Genomic DNA, 19269 nt, shown 5'->3' on the forward strand with positions numbered 1-19269 from the left:
TACCTCTTGGCTGAAGCTGGTGATTTGGCTACAATCACTGCATTCCTGTAATCTGGGATCTGTGGCAAATAACAGATTTCATTGTTTACTGCCATGTCAATTATTGATCTGTTCAAGCTAACATCTCAACAATCGATAAAAATGAATAAAGGATGCTATCTTATTATTTAAAGCTTCACCAAGTATCCTCAGGAATGTAAATATTTGAATTGCATTTTCTCTTTTGAAAAGGAAGAAAATTTTTTACCTGAAAAAGGGCCCTACGTCTAAAAACATCTTCAGAAGTAGTAAAACAATTGATAAATGGAATTATAAAAAAAAAGCAGCTCTAGTTCAATGAAAAACACTTTAAACCAGTTATAGTAATACCACTCGAGTCAAAAATCACATTTTGCTATCTTATTTTGGAATTCAATTCTTGTTCCTTCCTACTAATATTTTAGAATTTTAAGGCAGGATGAAAAGGTGGGTCATTTGTAACACTCATTTGCTGTAAGAGGAAACTTGTCTTCGTGGTAATTGACAATTTTCTTGCATCCTGACAACCAAAAAATCCCATCGACAAAAGGTCCCTTTCTATATCATCTAGCAACTGGGAAGCAGAAAGTCAGGAAAGACAGATCAGAAAGAAACAGAAGACTCATTTGTACCTACTTATAATGCCCCTCCAAGTTATTCCCTAAGGAAGCAAAAAGTCTCCCACTGGTGACTAGAAAAGACTAAAGATACAGGAGGACTGTGAAAGATAGGGAGATGGGGCTGCAGAGGAAAGTAAAGAGAAGAAATTGTCTATTAACACCCCCACACCCCTTTCATAGCCTAGTCTAGTTTAAGCTCAAAGTTTCCTAACTCTGGAAATTTCTGTTCTGGTCACTGCTGATGCCACAAGACTCTTTCACTCCACTATTGACAAAAGTTGCCCAGAGCAGTAAACTATTATAAAAGAAGCAAAAGGAATTAGACATGTTTAAGCATTCATCTAGTTAAAGCAAGATTCTTACGCTTTCTAGCAACTGCCAAAACTCCATGTGCAAATCTTATAATGCCACAAATTCTCGACACTCATTTAACTCTATATGTAAATTCTAATAACTATTCTATTATGAAAAAATATTAAAACTTAGTATACATATATAAGAAAAATTTCATCAATTCAATAAATTCATTAATTCTGTATTTCACTAAGCATGCATACACAAAGAAAATACATAAAATGGCAGCCTTTAGGGGCACCTAGAGGGGCAAATTAATTTGTATGTAGAGTTTTCATGATAGGTAACAACTTACATTTATATTGCTTAAAGTGCTTTCTTCACAGCAATTACATAAATTAAAGAGATCTCCAAAAGAGTTAATGTCTACAGTGTTTTAAAAATTAAAAAACCTTTAAATAAGTAAGAACCTATATATCAAACAGGATTTATTTAACATTATTTGACACAATCCCTTAGATATACTGCCTGAAACAAACACTGAAGGTTTTCATAATCATGATGATGAGAACAGAGTTCTCAAAATAAAGTTGCAAAAATATTTTATAAACTGTACCTACATTCTGGGAATTAATCAACAGATTTACCAACGGCAAATAACTTCAATGGACGGCTACCCAATGTACAGATAATAACCAGTGTGAAAAGATACATCTAGTGTATATATGTATGTACATATAGAGTATATAAAGCGTATATACAGTAAAAAGTTTATACTATATATGTGAACATATAAAATATTTATCATATACATACATGTACACGTATGTATATATACACATATATGCATATGTGATACGTGTGTGCGTGTGCAGTCTCCCACTATCCCTGTACAAAGCAGGACCCCGAGGGACAAGAGGAAAACGTCATTAACATCGTTGTCTCTATCTTTGGTTCAGAACAACACAAAACATCCTGGTAACAATTCATTTTGTTGTTTGTCACTGGGAGTCCAGGAATTTAGACTTAACTAGTTAAATTCAGCCTTGATGGTGTATCATGAAAAAAATTCAAACACTTGAATTGAATCAAAACATTATAATATTAAGAATATGGGCATAGACCGTGTACCAAGGTAAAGTCAAGATGGGTTCATGAGTTAGGAGTAAAAGCTGATACTATGGGTAATTTGGGAAAGCAAGGAATAGTTTACTTATCAGATTTGTGGAAAAGTAAAGAATTCATGACCCAACAAGAGATGGAGAGCATTGCAAGATGCAGAATGGATAATTTTGATTATGTCAAATTGAAATGTTTTTGTACAAAAAAAGCCACTGCAACAAGAATTAGGAGGGAGGCAGAAGGTTGGGAGAAAATCTTTGCAACTAATATCTCTGATAAAGGCCTCGTTTCTGGAATATACAGGGAACTGAGCCAAATATACGAGAGTGCAAGCCATTCCCCAGTTGAGAAATGGTCGGGGGATGTGGGCAGGCAGTTTTCAGAGGAAGAAATTAAAGCTATCTATAGGCATATGAAAAAATGCTCTGGATCACTACTGATTAGGGAAATGCAAATCAAAACAACTCTTAGATGCCACATCTCTCCTGTCAGATTGGCTAAAATAACAAAACAAGAAAATGATAAATGCTGGAAAGGATGTGGGGAAATTGGAACATTGTTGCATTGCTGGTGGAGTTGTGAGCTGATCCAGCCATTTTGGAGGGCGGTTTGGAACTATGCCCAAGGGGCTATAGAAATGTTCATACCCTTTGACCCAGCAATACCACTTCTAGGGTTGTATCCCAAAGAAATCACGCAAGCGGGAAAAGGACCCATATGTACAAGAATATTTATAGCGGCTCTTTTTGTGGTAGCCAAGAATTGGAAATCAAAAGGATGCCCATCAATTGGGGAATGGCTGAACAAGCTGTGGTATATGAAGGTGATGGAATACTATTGTGCCGTAAGAAATGGGGATGATACAGACTTCATAACAACATGGAAAAACCTACACGACATAATGCTGAGTGAGCGGAGCAGAGCCAGGAGAACGTTGTGCACAGCCACAGATATATGGATTCCGTGAGGACCAACCCTGACATACTGCGCTCTTCTCAGCAACCTAAGGGGCAAGGACAGCTCCAGGGGACTCACGATGAAGAGTGCTATCTTCATCCAGAGAAAGAACTGTGAAGTTTTAATACAGATCTAGGTGCACTACATGCTTGCCTTTTTTGCTTCTCTTTTGTTTTTGTTTTTGGGTTGTTTTTTTTTTTTGGTTCTGTTTCTTCTTTCTCATGATTCATTCCATTGGTCAAAATTCTTCTCCACAACTTGACTAGTGCATAAATTAATTCAATGTGAAGTTATACATGACAGTTATATGAGATTCCATGCCGTCTTGGGGAGGGAGGGGGGAGGGAAGGGAGAAAATCTGGAACTCAAAACTATGTAGAACCGTGTGTGGTAAACTAAAATAAATAAATAAATTTTAAAAAAAATAATATTAAGAATACCAAATGAGGAAAATAAAGAACTATACAAAATAACATGAGGAAAAAAACTAGGAATTAGGGTATCATTGATAAGCTGACAGTCACATTTAAAAACATTATTACTGTAAATAGTTTGAGTTTTAATTTTAGTGGGTTTTTTATAAGATTATGTTGTTGATAAAAGCATATTAGAGAATGCTTTATTTAAGAAAAACTGCCTCATAAAAATATATTTAAAACCACTTCAACAGAATCCAATCATATATAATCAAGATGCTCATCACAAAACATTATTTATTAAAAATAAATCTGGCAAGACTTAACAAAAGATTGTGAACCACTTTCAAATTATTACATATATTTGAAGTGAAAGTATTCCTTTAAATAATAAGGTTCTACAACTCAGTTTTTATTAATTAAAACTATTTCACTACTATTCTAAATTACTAAGTTTTAGAGTTTCAATGCATCATATAGTTTATGAAAAGTCTAAATATGATTTCACCAAATATATTTATAAAAGCCAGATCCTGTTAAACAGTTTAACTCTAACAGTTTAACACAAATGGTAAGATACAATAAGACCTCATTTATCTTACATTGTTGGAAATGAAGTATTCTACTTAAGAGTCAGTTATCTTTTAAAAAGAATGTATCCCTTTATGTGTTAAACTATGCTGAAACTAGCTACTTTTAATAAAATTCTTCCTAAAATGCATTATACAATTCCCTACCTTACACAACTACAGTCTTAAAAATTAAAAAACCTTTAAATAAGTAATAACCTGTATATCAAACAAGATTTATTTAACATTGTTTGACACAACCCTTTAAATATCCTGCCTGAAACAAACACTGAAGGTCTGTATAGTATGATCTTTTTGATGACTCAGGGTCATCTTGAGTTGGATATGCTGACTAATTTCTATGTTTATTAACAGCAGACTCTTCCTTTGATTCCATTATCCTTAATCAGCATGTCAGCTTCTAAACAGCTCCAAATCCTTTCCCAATTACTCTACTAAAACCAAAGAAGTGAACGAAAAAATAGGGTTCTATTCCTCTAATTGGGCTTTCTGACATCTGTAATCCCTGATTAAGCCTTTACATTTAACATCCAGATTTGAGATGAAGCAGTCTTGGTTTTTTGGTTTTTGGTTTGGTTTTTTTTTTTTTTTTGCTTTTTGGCAGGGCAATTGGGGTTAAGTGACTTGCCCAAGGTCACACAGCTAGTACATGTGTCAAGTGCCTGAGGCCAGATTTGAACTCTGGTCCTCCTGACTCCAGGGCCGGTGCTCTACTCACTGTGCCACCTAGTTTCCCCGATGAAGCAGTCTTTAGACAGGTTGAGGAAGAAGTAATTACCATTTTAGGGAAAATATTTTAAGAGAGACTGCTAATTTATTTTTTTAAAAAAATGTCCATTTAAAAAAAAAATCAACCCAATTTTTGTCCTGTTCCCATAAGATATTAAAATGTGGTCCCTATACAAAGAGAACTTATAAACTAAAATAGATACTACAGAAATCTAACTTCTAAAATTTAAAGAATCTCCCTTTAAATTGTAGCAGGGGGGAAGGGAGATTGTATTTGAAGTTCAACAAAAGGTCTGAATCCTCACTATGCCAGACTCTTTCTTCTTCTCTATTCCCTATCTTTCGTCTATTTCTGACAACAGTCTGTCGAAATCAATGAAAAGGAAGGGAGATGAGATAATCTCAGGAATGAATAAGGTATGGAATCATCTATAACCAATGATGATATCACCTATACGCAGATTATATGCAAATACATTTTATACCTCCTCGTTTCATATAAAGGGACATATGTATGTATGTGTGTGTACATATGTTATATATAACCCTCAGAAAAATTTATAACTACTCTTCAAAAATTAGGGTCCAGTCCCTCTTCATCTTTCCCCCTCCTTCCTTTTTTTCTTAAAAAATTTTGTAAGGGAGAAGGTAGGAAGGTCATGGAGAAACCTAAGTGGTGTAAAAACCAAAAAATATAAAATGAAATGGAATAAAGTATTTATCTCAAGGAAGGAAGATGACTCATTTTATTAAATAAACAGAAGAGATCATTAAGGACAAAACAGATGGCTTTGATTATATTTTAAAAAAAACAAAAACAATATAATTTAGACAAAGATAACAGACTGGAAAATTTTTATGGCAAATTTTAAAGATTAAAATCATGGCACCTAACTGTTAAAAAAGTAAAAAGACAAACACAGTCCTAAGTGATAAATGATTCAGAGACATGAGTTTACCCCAAAAAGGGAAATAAAATCAATAATCACTTGAAAAAATGCTTAACATTTAAACATGCAAACTAAAACAATGCTGAGGCACTATTACACTCCCACTAAACTACAAAAACAAAACTAATGTAGGCAGGTTTATAGAACAATAGTAGAATCTTTTAAAAATTAATTTCAAAGTTTATTCAGCGAAATTGACAAAAATAATTTTACCCTCTCAACATATATCCGTTGGAAGTACATACTGAGAGTTTACCCCCCCAAAAAAAAGATACCTGTGGTGGGTGTGAGATGGTACCACAGCATTGCTTTAATTTGTTTCTCTATTATTTATGAGTCTGAGCAAAAAAAAAATTTTTTTTTGGCCAATTTATCTGTCAGTACAAAAAACTGGAAGTAATCTAAATGTCTAACAATAGAGTAGTTAAATATGCTGTAGTATGTTAACAAGAATGGAATATTATAACAAAATTAGGTTAAGACAAGTATAAGGAATACAAAGAAATCTAGAAAGATAACAAAATAATGAAAATCAAAAAGAAAAAAACTCCAGAAGACCAAAGTGGCTATTAAATATAACCATATGAAAGTAAAAGTGGGAACAAAGAAACGCAATAAGAGAATGAGTAAATAGTTACGACATTTCATTCACTGAAATATTTACATGTAAATAATTGCAAAGCAAGTATAGCTGGTTGGAAGGATGAGTGTTTAATATTGCTTACAATAATTTTAAAAGAAAAATATTACTAAGTGTGAGTTACCAATACCTATCTTCTTTTTAAAAAGAAATTTGAGTAGATATACTTCCAATTTTAGAAGTGTTAATGCATGAAAAGTGAAATATATAAAACTTGCAAATACTGATTAAAATGAAAAACCAAATAATCACAAAAACTCACAATATTTCTTCAATTACTAAGCTCTTCCAGGACCTAACAGTAACCTTAAGGCCTTACATGTAAAAGCATATTTATGGATCATTATACTAAGACAAAATATTAGGAACGCTGTCAAATAGAAATCAGAAATGATGAACAATTTTCAAATTACATATCAGAAAATCTGAGTCAGATGACACACTATTTTTAGCAGCATCTCTATTTGCATTAAGTATATTAATACACAGTGTCCCAAAAATCTTAGTGCTCAGCCTTAATCACTTAAAACTGCACCCAAACTTTTATGACACTCTGTATTTCATATTTAGATTATATAGTATCTAATTCAATAAAATTTTCAAATGCTTTTTCAAGCATCACCCTAATTTAGAAGTTTTTGAAACAAGAACTTGTTTAGCCCATAACATCAAAGACAAATTTAAGCTCTAGTCACATCCCGGTTGAACATCACAAACAAGACACCTTTAATCCAAAAAATAGCCTGGAGAGTAGCCACGAATCTAAAAAATAGCAGAAATATTTCTTGCTTCAGAAAAACTTAAAACTGGATTCTAGGAGGTGATTTTTCCACTAATGAGTAATAAGCCCTCTCTACTTAATTTCATCTGGTTTGCAAGGCAAACACCAGTATCATTATTAAAATTTATCAAAGTACAACTTAACTTTAAATGCTTAGCAGTAATACCCAAAAAGGCTACAAGATGGAGATGCTACTCTATGAAACTGTATCTGAGAAGAAACAAGTCAGAACACATGTCAGGAGATTTGTGTTCAAGTCTTGACTCTGACACTTACTAGCTGTCTAACAGCCCTGGGAAAATAACTTAGGCTTTCTGAGCCTCAGACTTCTCATCTATCTATAAAACTGGGATGACAATTGTACTAATTCACAGGGTAGTTGTGAGGAAAATATTTTGCAAACTTTAAAGCACAACACAAATGTGTGAATTAATGTTGCATATTTAAGTGGATCTTAACATTTGTTTCTCCTTTTTTCACAAATCTTTCCATCTGTCTTTATGTTTTCTTTATATGTCCATCTCTCTCCCAGTATCCTTTTTGTATCCTTCCTTTTCCCTCTGCTAATTGGCAATAATAAAAAGAATGTTTTTATTATTTCTTGTATTAATTCTACTTTCCCCTTTATTATTAAAAGTTTCAAGACATAGCTTTTTTCCCCTCTAGCAATTAAAATTGTGAAAAACTGTGGTCTTAAACATGTACTCTAAAAATTCCATACAGAAATAAAGAGTAAAAAATATGAGTAAAGTATAAAATGGCAAATGAAATGTATAAAATCTAGGATATTTAAAAAAAAATCAGGTCAAAAAGATCAATTTTAATGAAAAACTTCAGAACAGAAAAGTACTCCAACACAATATGTCATGTTTTGTTTCTAATAGGTAGAGTTTAATAACTCACAGAAGGTGAAAATAACCCTTTAAATTTAAAGATAATATCTTCCTAAATGAATAGTGAAGTTTAGGCTAACTCACCTCTTCTTGAATGTACTGCAATAAGAATGGAGAAGCTCTCAGATTATCAACAGGAATATTGAAGAAGCCTTGTATTTCTTTCTGATGTAAATCCATGGTAATAAGGTGAGTCAAACCTTTGAAAATAAAGCAGATATAAGGCGCACAAATGGAACACTTAAAATAATGCATTAACAAAGATTAAGTATATTATATTTTCTACTTTTAGATAGTATAACAGATATTTCTTTTAAATTAAAAAAACCTTAAAATATTCAAAACAATATTAAGGAAAATGACTAATAGTCATATCAACACAAACTCTTTGTCCTATGGTTTTCATAACTATGTGAGAATAATTTCAAATGTCAATTCTGAAAGAAAAATAAGTTACCAACCATTATTAAACAGACATCATTACCAGGTGCTCCCTCAAGAAATATATGCATTGATAACCAGCAGAGTGAGAATGAATTGATAATTAATTTATGAAATAGGGGGCAGGCATGCCCAATTCTTTAGGTACTTGCCAGGAAAACCCATGATGGCAGTGAGAAATGGGGCTGCAATCTCACTTTAGGCACAGAGGTACTTTAGTCAACAAGACAAGTGTGAAAGGGATATAGAGAGGCAGATGGTATGGGGATGGGAGGATGGGATGGTAAAGGGAGGCAGGTAGCATGAGGAAGAGAATAGGGAGGGAAACAGGCACAATCAATCACTCATGTAACCACGGATTAGAGTTGGGAACACTAGGCAGCATGAACCCAAAGGAGAAGTAAAAATGATTAGGGGTGGGGGGGCAGTGCGGCAGAACTGTGAGGTATCATTTTTATAGAATTTTTTAGGAAACAGACTAAATCTTATCTGTGCCACCTTGGGGTTAATTAGTTCATTAACATATCCAAATCATCTCAAAATTGACAATAAACATTCCTATTAATATGTCCACATCATCTCAAAATTATCAACACCTTTTGGTAATCTGTCAGTCTGGAATTTGTCAAAGACTTCCATATCACATGACGAAAAAACCTCCACAACAGCACTTAAATGGCTTCTGCTGATCCAACACAAATAGTAGGATGTGAATTTTGGTTAATATATGATACAACTTGTAAACTGCGCTCCTTTGATCTTCTGCACATTTTGTATACTATTTCCAGACTCCCCTTTGCAACTTGCTATACTGACTAGAAGTAGTCAAGGGAACCAAAACAAGATACAATTTTAACACAGAGAGGAAGGTGTAAGAGGAAAATGATAGAAGCACAAGACTGAAAGAAAACAATTATACCTTCCAGAAGACTGAAATCAAATAGGGAAATGGCAATATCAGGTGCTGGCCATAATATATGATATGATATATGATGTGATACGATAACTTAAGAATTGTCTTCGTAAAAAAAATAAAATAAAATAAAAGAATTGTCTTCATAGAAGACGGCAGAGTAGAGGCAACCCAGCTGAACTCTCTCAATACTCCCCTCCAAACAACATTAAAATAACACCTTAAATCAAATTTTGGAGCAGCAGAACCAACAAAAGATCAGGGTCAGACATTTTTCCAGCCTAAGAAAACTTGGGAGGTCAGCAGAAGTTTGTGTGCAACACTGGAGTGGAGGCCTGTCTGGAGCCCAGACATGCAAGCAGCAGTAACAGCAGTCACAGCAGCTTCAGCTCTCAGCCCAGAGACACTAAGGGGGTTGGGCAACTGGTCAGAAAGAGATTACAGAGGACCCTTTGCTGGCACTGACTGGCAACTCTATTGGCCTTACATAGTTCTAGGAAGGAAAGGAGTGCTAAGGATCAGTCACAAGGGAGCAGGGGCCCTGGTTACAGTTCCAAGGCAAAGAGGAGAGCTAGCGCCTGTGACTGCAGGGAACCAGGGATCTTTTCTGGGTAAAGACCAAAGCACAGACCAGGAGAGCATCACACCACTGTGGAAGCACCAAAAACTTGCAGGCCCCCATAACTACCTCTTAATACAGCAGCACAAAAAAGCCTGAAGCTTGGCACAGTGCCTCCCCATCCCGAGGTCAACAGAGCCCAGAAATAGGCTAGAAAAATGAGCCAACAACCAAAATAACACTTCAAAATAAACAGAATTGGCCTAATGGTAAAAGAAGCACAAAAATTCACTGAAGAAAAGAACTCCTTAAAAAGCAGAATAACTCAAATGGAAAAGTACAAAAATTCACTGAAGAAAAGAATTCCTTCAAAAAAAAAAAAAGACTTGGCCAAATAAAAGATACAGATTCTCACTGAAGAAAATTTTTATTCCTTAAAAATTATAATTGGGCAAGTCGAAGCTAATGAGTCCATGAGACTTCAAGAAACAATAAAACAAAGTCAAAAGGATGAAAAAATAGAAAATGTGAAATCTCTCATCAGAAAAAACTGACCTGGAAAATAGATTCAGGAGAGATAATTTAAGAATTATTGGACATCATATTACAAGAAATTATCAGGAAAACTGACCCAATATCTTCAGAAACTGAAAGAATCTACCATTTACCTCCTAAAGGATACACCAAATGAAAACTCCCAGGAATATTATAGACAAATTCCAGCGCTCACAGGTCAAAGAGAAAATACTAAGTAGCCAGGAAGTAACAATTTAAATACTGTAGAGCCATAGTCAGAACAACACAAGATTTGGCAGCTTCCACATTACAGGAACAGAGGGCTTTGAATATGATATCCTAGAAGGCAAAAGAACTACCAAGAATAACCTATCCAGCAAAACTGAATATAATTCTTCAGGGGAAAAAATGGATATTTAATGAAATAGACAATTTTCAAACATTCTTAATGAAAAAATCAGAGCTGAACAGAAAATACGACATTCAAACACAGGACTCAAGAGAAGCATAAAAAGGTAAACATGAAAGAGTAATCTTAAGGGTCTCAATAAAGTTAAACTGTTTACATTCCTATATGGGAAGATGATACATGTAACTGTAAGAACTTTATCACACTTAGGGCTGCTAAAAAGCATTTTCCACAGAAAGAGGGCATTGATGTGAGTCGATTATGATGGAATGATCCCCCTAAAAAATGAGAGAGACAGACTGGGAAAGAGAGAAACAGAATGGGGAAATTTTTCTCACACAAAAGAGGTGCCCAAGGAAGACCTTTTACAATGGAGGGAAAAATGGGGGGGAGGGGTAGGCGGGGTGAGGTGGCAGGCAATGCTTGAACCTTATGCTCTTCAGAAATAGTTCAAAGACGGAAGAATATATATTTACATTCAGTTGTGTATAGATATGTAATTTACGCAACAGGGAAATAGAAAGGGAAGGAGATGAGAGAAAGGAGGAAGGGAGAGAAGAGGGGAGAGAGGGTGGAGAATGATAAAAGGGAGGATGGATTAAGGGAGGCGGTGGTTAGAAGCAAAATAGACTTTTGAGGAGGGACAGGATAAAAAGAAAGAGAAGAAGAAAATGGGGTGGAAGGAAAAACAGTCTGGTTTAAGAGAAACTAGGTAAAACTATAACATGAAGGTATAGAGAAATGCTTTGAAGTTATTATGTTTCTGTTCTTTCTATCCTTTGATCTTTCCTTTACTGCCAAGTAGATGCTCATTGAATGCACTGATTTGAGAGTAAAAGGTAGAAGTCAAATTATCTATTACATTATTTAATACTTCTATAAATGGCACACAGAGGAAAGGAAGTGAAACAAAGCCAAACTACTGAATTATGTTTTATGCCATCCATTAGCCTGGCTAACCAAGACTCTGGATTAATTAATTCCAGGGTCTAGCAAAATATGAAGGAGGGAAGGAATGGGAGGGAGAGAATTTGGAACTCAAAATTTAAAAGGAAAAGAACACAAATAATAATAATAAAAGATTTTTATATGCTTTTCCCATTGCATTAAGTATTTTCTTTCCTTTGTTTTTCCTAGAGCTTTTTAAGGTGGTGAGGAAAACAGAAAGATTATGTATGTTGTATAATATTTTATTCACTTTTTTGAAAAGGAAATCCTTTACTATTATTATTACTTTGAAATGTGTTACTGTGACTATTTCATTATTTTTTGTTCTGTTCCAATGAAGTCCATATAAATGTTTAATTTATAAAGATAAAGATATGTTATAAAGATAACAACAATAACCAAAAAACCCTCCAGAATAATGCCAAACATTCATTGGTCTTACCAGCTTTGCACATCATTGAAGCCAATAACTTAGAAACAATGGAGCCCCTTTTTCTCATCTTGCACTGCTTGCTGTATGGAAAATAGGGAATCACTCCAATGATGCTTTTGGCACAGGAGGTTTTACAAGCATACACCATGATCAAGAGTTCCATGACTGTGGTATTCACATCCCTGAAATAAAAGATTTCTAGTTTCATATCTGTATGTTAAAACACAATTAACTACATTCAACAAAACATCTCAATATTTCACAGCTACAAAGTACCAACAAAATATTGCTTAACAGGGTTACTATTCTGGGACTTAAGTTCTAAAAGATAAGAAAGAAATAAAGACTGGAAAGCATTAGGCTTAGATCAACATCATACACCACATTCTACAATATATCTAAATGGATGCATGACCTTAATATTAAAGATCATACTATGAAAAAATAAGAAAAGAAACAGATCATATACCTCTCACAGATAATGGTTGGAGATGAATGTTTTTATTTGTTTATTCATTTATTTTTATTTTTAGTTCCAAATTCTCTACCTCCCTCCAACCTTTCCACTACCCACTGAGAAGGTAAAAATCATGATACCCATTATACATACAGAACTGTGCAAAATATTTACACATTAGCCATATTTCAAGGGGAAAAAAGCAAGGAAAATAACGAAAGGAAAAAATACTTCAATCTGAACTCTGAGTCCATCAGTTTTCTATTTGGAGGTAGATAGCATTTTACATTATGAGTCCTTCAGAGTTGTGGTGGGCTATTGTGTCAATCAGAGTTACTAAGTCTTTCATAGCTGATTATCTTTACAGTATTGCTGTTACTATGTAGATTGTTCTCCTGGTTCTGTTAACTTCACTTTTTACCAGTTCATATAAGTCTTCCTAGGTTTTTCTGAAACCATTCCCTTCATCATTTCTTATAGCACAATAGTATCCCAACACATTCATATACCATAACTTCTTCAGCTATTCCTCAATTTAGGGGCATCCCTTCATTTTCCAACTCTTTGCCACCACAAAAAGAGCTGTTATAAATATTTTTCCACACGTGGGTCCTTTTCCTTTTGACTTCCTTGGGCCCCCAATATCAGTATTGCTAGGTCAAAGGGTATGCAATTTTGTAGTCCTTTGGGCATTGTTCCTAATTGCTCTACGGAATGGAGAACTGATCTAGTTCATAGCACCATCTACAGTGTATTACATATTCCCACATCCCTAGAAGAGGTGTTCTTAACAAAAAGGGAAGAGGCCATTAAAAAAGAGAAAATGGATAACTTTGTTTCCATGAAACTGAAAAAAGTTCCTGCACAGACAAAATTAATACACCTAGATAAGGGAAGTGGTCAAAATGGGAAAAAAAATTTGTATTGAATTTCTCTGGTAAGGGTTGGGTATCCAAGCCAAATAAACAATAAATACATCCATAGAACTAGTAGCCATTTCCTGATAGAATATGTAAACAATGAACAAATATAGGTAAGACTAATTGTTATTCCCAATAGAAAAGAGGTCAAAAGAAGAACTACAAAGTCTTAACAAAAACATGAAAAAATGCTCCAAATCACTATTAAGAGAAATGCAAATCAAAACGACCCTGAGCTTTCAGCCCGAGACCCTGCAACTTGGCAACAATGACAAAAGATGGCAAACAGTTAACGTTGGAAGAAGCGGTGACGCACTGCTGCATTGTCGGCAGAGCTGCAAATCAGTGCGACCATGCTGTAAAGCAATCTGGAACTATGCAAATAAGCTGTCCGTAACCTCGGACCTAGGGATTGCACTACTGGGCTTACACACCAAGGAGGTCATTGATAAGAAGAACATCCTCATATAAACCAAAATATTTATAGCAGCACTTTGGGGGTTGGAAAGAATTGGAAACAAAGCAGATGACCATTGGCCGGAGAAGAGCTAAACAAACTATGGTACATCAATGTAAGGAATTATCACAAGAAATCAATGTGATGAATACAGAGAAGCATAGAACGATCGATATGAACTGCTGCAGAGTAAAATAAGCAGAGGGAAGTAAGCGGAGCCAAAAAACAATATACATGATTCTATAGCTATGTAAACGGAAAGAACAAACACACACACGCACGCACGCACGCACATACGTACGTACATATATGTATATGTATATATAAAAATTACGAATGGTGAAAAAAGACAAAGAACAAACGTGGCTCAAAATAAGAGATACACTAGAGGATACTCCCAACCCACCCCTTTGCAGAGGCGGGAGATCCATAGGTGTTATACATTGTACAAGTTTTCAGACTTTTTCAAAGTATTTGATCAGTTTGCTGACTTTTTCCTCTTCTTTCTTTTATTTGTCTTAAAAAATACTATCTGTTTTGAGATGTTTGGGGAGAGGGATGGAGGGATCCTGGGGAAAACCATGGTGATGTTGATAAAAAAGACAAATAATTTTTTAAAAACTTAGAGAACTGAAAGGAAAATGCTGCAGGGTAAGGAATAGAGAGAAGAAATAAAATTCAGTAAAGAACGTAAGGGAAAATGTTGCAGGATAAGGAACAGTCATCTATATAGCAACCCTGCTTATATTTGAGAAAATCCAAAGTAAGCTCTAGAAGGAGGACTTAAAGATGAGAACAGCTATATAGGCAGGGTTAGATTAAGAAGAGCACAAAAGATAACATGAAATATTGCAAAAGAAACTGAATATATTAAGAAAATTAAAGGGTGCAAAGATGATGTTTTTGACTTCAGGATAAATACAACGAACAAAATAAAAGCAAAGCCAAAATAACAGAACGTTGGAACAAAATTAAATTTAAGGAAAAATACTAGAAAGATTTGGAAATATTAAGAAATACAAAATAGTGATCAAAAAAAAAAAAAAACCATAGCAAGAAAGTATCAGGCTAGGCACCATAAGATTTGAGTTCTAATCCCAGTTCTCCCAAAGGTGCCTGACTCTTGTTTTTAGTGTTTTGTTGTTGCTTGTATTTACTTAGTTTATTTTCTTTATTCCATCTGTCACATGGTCATACCTTCACATAACAATTAACATGACAACACACATGCTACATAAATATAGGGGCCTTATAAACAGGGGGTCACAATCCTATTACCAACTCAGCACCTTGCCTTTGTGGCAAACTCTAGAAAAGAGGAAGTGAAAAGCAGGTAATCTTTAATCTCTATTCTTTGGTTTTTTTTTAAAAATAAATTAATATTTGAACAATGTAGTTATTGCCTCTGAGAAAGGTTAACAACCAGAGTCCTTTCTACTCATGAGGTCAACTACTAACTTTTGTTGGGTTTTGGTTTTTTTGAAAGGCAATCGGGGTTAAGCAACTTGCCTAGAGTCAACAGCCTAATTAAGTGTCAAGTGTCTGAGGCCCTACTTGAACTCAGGTTCTCCTGACTCCAGGGCTGGTGCTCTATGCACTGTGCTACTAGCTGCCCCATCCCCTGGTTCTTAACCTGGGGTCAATGAAATTGTTTTTAAAAATATTTTGAGAGGCAGCAAGGTGGTGCAGTGGATAGAGCACTGGCCCTGGAATCAGAAGGACCTGAGTTCCAATCCAGCCTCAGACACAACACTTACTAGTGACCCTGGGCAAGTCACTTAACTCCAATTACCCCCCCCACACACACACACACACACTCTTACACTTTAGTTTGCATTTGAGTGTGCTGCAGTTTCTGTCTGGAGTCTCTCCTTACTCTCTGGTATTATTAGCTTCCATGGAGTTAGTCCATCTCTATATAGATAACTTCCCAATCTAATCTCTCTCTTGATTGCCAGTCTTGCTTTACAAATATAAAATATATATAATTTGATAACTTTATTTCAATATAATCAGTTTCCTTTGTGATCCTGTGTATTTAACTTTTTGAATTTAAAAATATTCTGAGAAGGGATCTATAATTTTCACCAAACTGCCAAAGAAGTTCAGAACACAAAAAGGCTAAAAAATTCTGTTCCAGGATATCCGTTTCCTGATGATTGCCTCTTGTCCCTGAATCCTATTTTAAGAGATTAAGAATCCTTGTCTATCCTAAAGGTGTGGTTGTTGTTCTGCATTACCATAAAAGTAAAGAAGTAAAAACTTAAGCTAGGGACACTATGCTTATCGTAGGATCAAACCACATTCAAAGAGTCTCTCAAAGATGTCACTACCAGCAAGGGCTACTGCCATAGCTTTATTCATACACAATAAAAATATCTGAAACTACCCCAATGACTGAAAGGCCAGGATAAAGATTTTACTATAAACTATACATGTAAAATCATGTAAAAATAAAAAATAAGCTAAAATGGCATAAAGACTATTTTATACAAATATTTCTTCCTCACACTCTTTCAACATTACCCAGTGGATTATATAACACTCATATATAAGATGCGCCAATTTTCAGAACTTGAAGCAAATATGCAGCAAATAAATGAACAACATTAAATAAGCTTTTTTTGTTTAAATCACTGCTTTGAATAAGGCACAACTCATATGTAAAGGTACTGTATGACATGCAGATATAGGTATTCAGAGGAACAACAAAAAAAGAAAAATGGATTTAAATGAACTGTCCCATATAAATGTTTCAAAATAGTGGGTTTAAACTTCAAAGTCAAACTACCAGGTCCAAAATCATAGTCAGTCTTCAATAACTATTTGGGATTACATTATAAAAGAATTCCAAAATAGTAATGAAGTATAGCAACATAGTGAAACGTAAACTACTTCAGTATATTCTTTTGCAATCTTTTCCCAGTGCTAAGGCAAACATGGTTCTAAGTGAATTTTTTAAATGAGAAACAAGAAATCAGTTGCTTTAATTTCTGCTTTTGAAGACAGAATAAAACAACCTTATTTATCTTTAGGGTCCAGTTGTTTATTCTAAGAGATGTTAGTGAGCTACATTGTAATTAGTAAATACTACCCCAAATATCTGAACCAATTAATAATGCTAGAGTGAAAAATTAAAAAAACAGACATTTATATAAAATTATAGCACAAAGTTCAATAGAATGCATGTAAGCTCCTTTTGATGCAAACAATGTATCAATGTATTTCATATTGTCTCCCCCATTTCTTAAAACAGAAGTCATAATTCCAAGATGCAAATTTTATTATTATAGTATTACTGTGCAACACTAAACAAAGCAGTAACTAAATGTATGCCAGTCATTACTCACTTTGAAACAGTTTGGATGATAAAAACATCTTTTCCTCTGACAGATTCTTGAATTTGAACTCTTGTTTCTAATAAAAAAAATTGAATAGTTTAATGCTATTTTTAAAATACCATCTCAGGATTAGTCTTTATTATACAATATAGAATTTATAAGTATGATAAACGATTCACAGGCTTATAGTTATCATAGTACTGATGTTAAACAAAGAGGATGGACATAAGATATAACTATTTAGCACTTTTACGGAAATTTAAGTACATAGTGTTGCAAAGAATATACCAATATGATTTACAGAGTTTCCTCATCTGGAAGAGCCCCCTATACCAATGAAATCAGAAGTCCAGTCCCCATCCCTAAATTACATTTTTTCTACATTCAGAAGGTGAAAAAGATTGTTAACTCAATTACTCATGTTCACCTTAGAGAAGATTCTTCACGTCTGACAAAGAGGATCATCCAATTCCTCTCCATTACTTAATTACAGCATGATGCCCATAGCCACATAACAGAAAAAGCTGAAAACTCTCCAGAACATAAAAACTAAGTATTTCACAAAGTATTATCAAAGTTACTATGTTACACAAATTGTTACTAACCCTCAAAATTTGTTTAAATGTATTCATTCACTGAACACCCGATTTTGAGGCCCCAGGTGGTCTATCCTTGGTGCCAGAGAGACAAAGCAAAAAATAATCCTTGCTTTTAAGGCAATTACAATCTACTGGGGAGAAATAACAGGACACTGATAATGCTACGTACAAAATGCAAATGGCTTAATGGGAGGTAGGGAATGAGCATTGGGGGTTGAAGAGGAAGACATCAAGGAGCTCACCCATCCTGTACCTTAAAGCAGAGTAGTGATTCTAAGAGATAAGTTCACTGTTTCATAAACAAATCTTTTTTGCTATTTTTACGTGTTGATGTTTAATTCATAATAAACAAGAAACACAATTTAAGCCAGTCAGGACACTCTTTCAGAAGGCTACTGCCATACTCCAGGTGAATGTTAAGGTCTATCTGAGCAGGCAGATCACAACCAGTCTTTTTAGAATCAGTAAGATATGGTAAGTGACTGGATACAGATGATGAGAGGCAAGAGTCAAGGATCATTTTGAGGTAGCAAACCTAGGTGTTTTCCAATCCAATCCAATCAACATTTATTAAGCACCTACAACATGCCAGGCACTGTGCTAAGAACTAGGGATATAATAAAGATATAATAAAAAGTCCCTGCCCTCAACAAGCTTACATTCTAAAAGGGAGAGACAACACACAAAATGAGGATGGAAAGCAGCAAGGGGGTAGGGGTGGGGACAGTGGTGTTCCACTTCCAATACTTTAAATCAGGCCCTTATTTATCTCTGGCATAGACTATCACAAAGCCTCCCAAGAGGATTCCCTGCTTCCTTTCCCCCCGCTGCTCCTGAAACAAAGCGTTAGACTTGGAAGTCAGGAAGAAATAAGTTCAAATCACAACTCCAGTTTAATAGCTATGTTTGTCTTCATATACATAAAACTAAAAAAAATTAGTTAATTTACCCAGAGCAAATCACTGAAACATCAGTTACCAGATCTGTAAAGTGGGAAAATTAGCTACCTCACAGGATTATTGTGAGGTCCAAATATGCCACATACTAATCCTCCTAATCAAGTCAGTTCCTGCTTTAAAAAAAAAAAACTTTCAACAGCTCTTCCCACAAACTACTAAATAAAATTAAAGGAAATTAAATTATTTAGAGCTCTGATATTGTTTAGCCCACTTCTTATCTTTGATATAAGGAAACTAGGGCAAAGAAAAATTAAGTGACTTGCCCAAGGTCATAAAAGTAATAAATACCAGAGCTAGGATTCAATTC

At 34.5% G+C, this 19269-nt stretch overlaps 1 protein-coding gene across 1 annotated transcript in view; it reads right to left on the reverse strand.

The window, feature by feature from the left end:
- Positions 1–19269, reverse strand: part of PRPSAP2 (phosphoribosyl pyrophosphate synthetase associated protein 2) — a 79112-nt gene that overhangs the window by 40165 nt on the left and 19678 nt on the right. Inside the window, exons 5-8 of the mRNA XM_036744816.1 lie at positions 17414–17480; positions 12239–12411; positions 8095–8210; positions 4–59 (exon numbers count right to left, since the gene is read on the reverse strand). Coding sequence (XP_036600711.1) covers positions 4–59; positions 8095–8210; positions 12239–12411; positions 17414–17480 — 412 coding nt within the window. The remainder of the gene's footprint in view (positions 1–3; positions 60–8094; positions 8211–12238; positions 12412–17413; positions 17481–19269) is intronic.

The sequence above is a fragment of the Trichosurus vulpecula genome, chromosome 1, assembly GCF_011100635.1.
Source record: "Trichosurus vulpecula isolate mTriVul1 chromosome 1, mTriVul1.pri, whole genome shotgun sequence".
Classification (NCBI taxonomy): domain Eukaryota; kingdom Metazoa; phylum Chordata; class Mammalia; order Diprotodontia; family Phalangeridae; genus Trichosurus; species Trichosurus vulpecula.